Source organism: Oenanthe melanoleuca, chromosome 2, assembly GCF_029582105.1.
Source record: "Oenanthe melanoleuca isolate GR-GAL-2019-014 chromosome 2, OMel1.0, whole genome shotgun sequence".
Classification (NCBI taxonomy): domain Eukaryota; kingdom Metazoa; phylum Chordata; class Aves; order Passeriformes; family Muscicapidae; genus Oenanthe; species Oenanthe melanoleuca.
In genome coordinates, this window is record NC_079335.1 from 20805857 (window position 1) to 20811919 (window position 6063).

General features: G+C 45.2%; 1 protein-coding gene across 1 annotated transcript; it reads left to right on the forward strand.

Annotated features, from left to right (window-relative positions):
- The first annotated feature begins 227 nt into the window (after positions 1-227).
- On the forward strand, positions 228-5765 carry ZNF706 (zinc finger protein 706). The gene is made up of 4 exons (XM_056484867.1): positions 228-428; positions 3476-3612; positions 4781-4888; positions 5461-5765. The coding sequence occupies exons 2-3, from the start codon at positions 3478-3480 to the stop codon at positions 4874-4876; spliced, it is 231 nt and encodes a 76-aa protein (XP_056340842.1). The 5' UTR covers positions 228-428; positions 3476-3477; the 3' UTR covers positions 4877-4888; positions 5461-5765.
- Positions 5766-6063: the final 298 nt, after the last annotated feature.

Genomic DNA, 6063 nt, shown 5'->3' on the forward strand with positions numbered 1-6063 from the left:
GCGCTGCGGCACCGCCAGGGCTGCGCCCCGCACGGCTGCTGTCCGGGCTGAGCCGGCACAGCGGGGTCCCGAGGCTGCAAAGCCGGGCTCGGCAGCCTCAGGCAGTTCGGGGCGGAGCCCGCACGGCCATCCGCCGCCGGGACGCGAACCCGCGGCCCCAGAAGCGCCGCGAGCTCCCGGCTCCGCGCCCGGCGGGCGCCACCGCCCCCCCCAAACAACGCCGGCGTTATGTAACGGCCGCGCGCCGCCATTGGCCGGTGCCGCCCGGGGCGCGCGGCGCGGGGGCGGGTCCGGCGCACGCGCAGTGCCGGCCCCGCTCCCTCCTCCTCCTCCTCCTCCTCGTTCTCCCGAGCGGCGGCGGCGGGGCCGCGCGGAGCCTCCACAGCGCTCGGCAGGGCCGCCCAGCCCGCATCCCGCATCCCGCACGGGTGAGCAGCGCCGGGGAGCGGAGCGGGGTGGGGTGAGGGGAGCAGTGCTGGCCCGGGGGAAGGGAGGCGGCCCGGCCCGGCCCGACCCGGCCTGGCCCGGCATCGGGGCGCGCTCCGCTCGCGGGCCGCCGCTCCCGGGCTGCGGCCTCCGTCCGTCTGTCCATCTGCCTCTCCGTCCGTCTGTCTCTCCGCGGTCACTTCCTTCTGGCGGGGCACGTGCTGGGGCTGCGGCCGCCCTGCCCCGCCCGAGGCCGCGGCCGCCCCCGGCCCCTGCGCGCCCAGGCCGGGCCGGGCCGGGCCGGAGCGTCCTTCGCGGGGCGGCCCCAGCCCTTCGCTCCCCCTTCGCTCCCGGGGCAGCCGCTCTGCCTCAGCTCCGGGCGCCTCTGCGAGTGACAGCGCAGGCAGCTGTCGGTGTCCAGCTTTTTACTTGAAACTCCGCTCGGGTTCTGGTTACTTGCAGGGAAATGACCCCGTGTGAGGAGGCATGGCTGTGCTGCGGGTTTCAGCCTCGCTTCCCGACAGTGCCCGTGCTGCTGCTGCTGTTATGATTTGGCAGCAAAAAATCCTGTTACGGTTTGGCAGCAGATTTTTTCCGTGTGTTCTGTTTCCTACGTGCTCGGGCATTCTTTATTTGGAGGCAGCAGGCTGGTCTGCTGGACTGAGGGTGTGCCTGATAGGGAAAACAGCACTTAGCTGCGTTGTGCAATTGACATTACTGATTTGGCCTTGAAGATGAACTCATCATTATTTTAAATGAGCTTTGGGCTTTTTTTTTGGCTTTTTTTTTTTTTTTTTTTTTTTTTTTTTTTTTTTTTTTGGTCAATTTATTCAGTAATAATAACAGTGTAAACCTTACTTTTGTCGGTTTCAGAAACACTGTTTCAGCTGTATTAATGTAACTTGCAGTATTTAAACTCGTATTTTTAGTTGTGGACATTGTGTGGTGGTTGATATTTTTGAGCAAATGTTTGTGGTCGTGTTTTCTTGTCTGTGACAACTAAAACCAGCAGTTGCCAAGTACAAAACAGCTCAGTGTGGTTGGCTGTAGTAATGTAGTACTTATCAAGGCACTAAAATACAAAGTAATATGCAAACACTTTGTGAAAGGAATTATTTTTGTTACATCTGAATATTTTCTGTCAGAAACCATCTGACTTCTGGACGATTGCTGTAATGCTGATAAAACAGAAGTGAAATAAAACCTACTGTTCCTTCTTGTGTATGCAATGCAATTAGCAATATATCTTCTTTTTTTTTATTTAAATTTTAAGTGTGAATCCAGTGTTCTGACTGAGCCATGTTGTATATAAACAGCACGAGGCCCTGGCTGGGGTGTTCTGGAGTAGTAGCATCCAGTGAAACACAGACTGGCACTTATAGTCTTACTAACATTGAGTGTTGTATCATGTGGAAATTGTTGGATGCCACATGTATTTCTCTCTGCTTGTTGATGGAATTTGTGTTGTGTTTAATTTTATTAGTTATGTGGACTTCTGAATTCTCTTTTAGCTGGTGGGGGAAGAGGAGGGAACACTGAATATGTAGTCCACTACTTCTGCAGAGGGTTACATGGTGGTGTTTGATGCCATGAAATAACTGAGCTGGGGCCTGAAGAGTGTCTCTCAATCCACAAAAGCTGCTCTGGGTCTCAGGGCTGTCACGTTAGGCACAAAATGGCCAAATGTCCAAAAATTCCCACAATACCAGTGAATTTTCACATGTTGTTGATGTTTCATAGAAACTTAATTTTCATAATGGTTTTTAAGGGCTTTTCATCCATATTTACTAGAGGTCAATCACTCTTGGATAGGCTTTTCTCTCACATTTGGAGGCTGCCTGTCCTGATGGGAGGGATTGTGTGACAGGCCAGGTGTCTCCATGCAGGGTGTCTGTCCCACAAGTACCAAACTGGGGCAAGGGCCCAGGTTTCCCAGAGGGACAGTGACCAAGCAGCTGCCCTCCTGGGAACTCCTGAGACTCTACTAGCTGTGAGAACAGTGGGCTCCACTGGCTGTCCTGTGCTTGGGCAGTGTAGTGTCGTTCTTGTGCCCTGTGCTTGGGCAGGGTTGTGCTTCTGAGAGAGCTGCACAACTGAACCGTGCGGGGCCGTGAGGGACTGGGAGAGAGACAACAGCAGAAACTGGGCTGGGTTATATAACCACATGCTGAATCCTGTCCTGTTGGTGTGCCCAAATCCTGTCTGAGGTCTGCTCTGTGGGTGGGGTGCAGACTGAATTGGGTGTCCTGGTGGGCTGTGTGCAGGTGGAGTGTGCTGCTGTGAAATGCCATGTCTTGATGCGCCCTGAATTGTGACACTTTTGTCTCATTTTGTCTTCTGGTGGACCTTGTAATGGCATATGGCAATAGCATTTTCTTCCTTTGTGCTCCTGTGTTAGGTGGATAATGACTTCTGATGGGGGCAGTCTTTTTTCTTTTCAATCATATGCACATAAATGTGGCTGATAATAAAAATACAATAGCCACCTGTAAAAATCACTTTCAATAAAGAGGAGTGACCTATTGTTCTTGGTATTACCAATTTCAAAGTAGCTCACAATCACCTACAACAGAATAAAATAATACACCTTGAGCAATAGTTAGATTTGCCTTTCTTGAAAATTATTTCAGGTTCCATAGATAAAGGTTGAGTCTTAATCTCTAATTAAAAAATATATATATAAATAACAAACCCTCTGAATTTTTTGCTATCTTTTGAAAAAGAAAGTAAGTTTCTATTAATTGTAACAGAAACTTGTAATTATTCTCACCATTGAAAACACTTTTCAAAACTAGAGTTTGAATCTTAGTAGAAGAGGACACTTTAGAATGGCCTAATAATTCTGGTATTTATTTAAGAATGATACTGAAGCCAGAGGCTTTACATAGTGAAGAGCTTGAACAGATGTCTGTTGTGTTTGAGTTATGGGAGTTGTAGGCCTTGTGGACAGAGCTCATGACTGCATTGTGCTCATGGTGATGGCTCCCCAGTCAGATAGCAGCAGCAGTTTCTCATGTTTGTAGACTAAATGTCTTCTTTTTGTTTGTAGATATGGCTCGTGGACAGCAGAAGATTCAGTCGCAGCAGAAAAATGCCAAAAAGCAAGCTGAGCAAAAAAAGAAACAAGGACATGATCAGAAGGCTGCAGCCAAGGCTGCCTTGATATATACCTGCACTGTCTGTAGGGTAAGAGGAACTTAAGTCAAAATAGTCTTGTAGGGAGAGGTCTGTCTTCCTGCCTAGAACAGGGTTTTTAGAAGATTTTATAGTGCAAACTAAAATACTTAAGTGGTTGTCTAGCTTGTTGCTATAAGAAGCATTGCATCTGTGTTATGTGACTTGCTTACAGATTACTCAGCTGTACTTGAGATAGAAAACCTGAGAGGTTGTGTTCAGGTCTACTTTGGGTAGTTTTTTGCCTTTTGTATTACAGTGGCCTGCATGTGCTGTTAGTATGAGATAGAACATGTCAAAAGTGTGCAGTCAGTTCTTGTTTAGTCTCCACATGGAAACGTATTTTTGTGATGGAATTGGCCTGTCTTGGGATCCGTGGCCATGGATGTTGCTATAGAAGGAACAAGCAGTGGTGCCAAAAGCTTTAATGTAAGCTTGATACACAGTAACTTTTAGAGAAAACTTACTTGATTACAAGAAGACAGAAATTTGAGTGCTAATCAGATTGTACTTTTCTTTCTGTCTCATTTTCCTAAATGCTTCTTTTGGAGCTGAAGGATAATCTTGCCATTTTCAAGTCAATGGTCAGTCCCAGGATAGATATGCCACTTCAAATGTCTTAAATAAGATTCCAGATTGAGGGTTGCTTACTTAAGTACTTGTAACCAGCTCCTCTTGTGAAATCAGGCTGCAGTATTAATCACTTTGGGCTGTTGATGCCTGCAACTGTGTTGTAGCAAAGGTCTGAGATAGTTCGTGCCAAGTAGAGAGTCGGTTCATGCCATTCTTGGGTATTGGTAAACTAAAGAAATAGCTTTCATGAAGATTTGATTGTGAAAAGCATCAATGTTTGTCTTTAAGGTGTTGAAAAAGAGAATGGTGAAGAGGTAGGTTTTCCACCAAACCAGCCTGTGAAGTGTAAGATGTGCAGGGAGATACCTAGTCAGAATAACACCATTGACTGACATGCCAAAGCACATGTGATAGTAGTGCTTAAAAGCACCTCCGAAAATAGGCAGGTAAATACTCCATCTTACCCTGCAGCTAAATTAGTGGTGCTTCTGTCATTAGAGCAGTGTCATCAAGGAGGTAGTTGGCTTCTGGGGAAAGAAAATAAAGGTTTTGTAGTATTATTTAACTCTTGTACTGTGCATAAAGTTTAATGTCTCTCTTTAATCAGACTCAAATGCCGGATCCCAAGACCTTCAAACAGCACTTTGAAAGCAAGCATCCTAAGACTCCACTTCCTCCAGAATTGGCTGATGTTCAGGCATAAAGTTGTCTACAGGTCATTACCTTAATTTTTAATTTATTATCTGAGAAAGGTGTGTTATAAATTGTTGTTTTAATCACCAACAACTGGGACTTAAAACTTGCTTCAGTTCTTTTAATATGAAAACTACTGTAGGTTAAAGTTATACCCCTGAACTGTTAAAAGTAGAAGAAAGAAGCAAGCTGGTTCTTACATGGATGAAATGGCTGTCGCATTCATTCTTAGTGTTGTAGGAATACTTAATTATTTAGCTCTTGCTTTGAAATGTTAGTTTTGCTTTGAACAAAATACATAAGTACAATCTGTCTGTTACTACAAAACATGTAATGTAAACAGTCATTTAGTATATTTCCAACAACTGAGCCCTTTTGTTCCTGAAGCTATGCAAGTGAATGCAGAAAAATCTAAATTTCTGTGTTAACTGTAGAAGAGATTTCCCAGTATCCAGTTGTTAGGCTGTGACTGAAAGTGGTTATAATAAAAGGCTGAAGTAAGGTAAAAAGCAGTAGTATGGTGTTTCATTCATGCAGAGGTAGGCATCATTGTGTAATGGTTCAGCTTAACTGAGTTGTTCTTGTTTTTTATAGGTGAAGTCATGACACCTATTGACTCTTCTACTGTCAGACCTTACATAACAAACCTGCAGCTGCTTTTCTAAAACTGTTGATCAGCAAAAATGAAGGGGCTACAGAAACATTCATATTTTTATGCTGTTCCCTCTTGGGCTTCATGCAAAGACAATTCTGTGTAAATGTACAGTTGTGCCCTATTTGGAAATCCTAAAAAATCAGTCCATACTTGTTATAAAAAATTTTTTACAATTGTAATTATATTGATGTTCATATTGTGTAAAATAACTCACTTAATAAAGTAGTACTTTGATTTTACAATATCACAGATTAACTCCTTGTAGAAATTCTGTTTCACCTTTCTGCATTATCTGCCTTATAAAATAATAAAAAAGACAAAAGTGGAATTTTCCCCATCCTGCCAAAACATGAGCAGCATCATTCCACTACAAGTAATGTACATTACAGTAAATTAATCTTCAAGTGGAGAGGGTAGCTGCTCAGAGTTACTGTCCAGTGTGCTGCCTGCTTGAGCCCAGCCACTAGTGGTCAAGCTGATAGCTCAAGGTGCAACACACCCCTGAGCAGCTGCATGAGAATCATGAGACTTCCTCCTATGTT

Excerpts from the sequence above, each read along its gene's own strand:
- ZNF706 (XM_056484867.1), top strand. The coding sequence starts at position 3,478 with ATGGCTCGTGGACAGCAGAAGATTCAGTCGCAGCAGAAAAATGCCAAA. Across the intron at positions 3,613-4,780 it reads ATACCTGCACTGTCTGTAGG|ACTCAAATGCCGGATCCCAA; the intron begins GTAAGAGGAACT and ends CTCTTTAATCAG.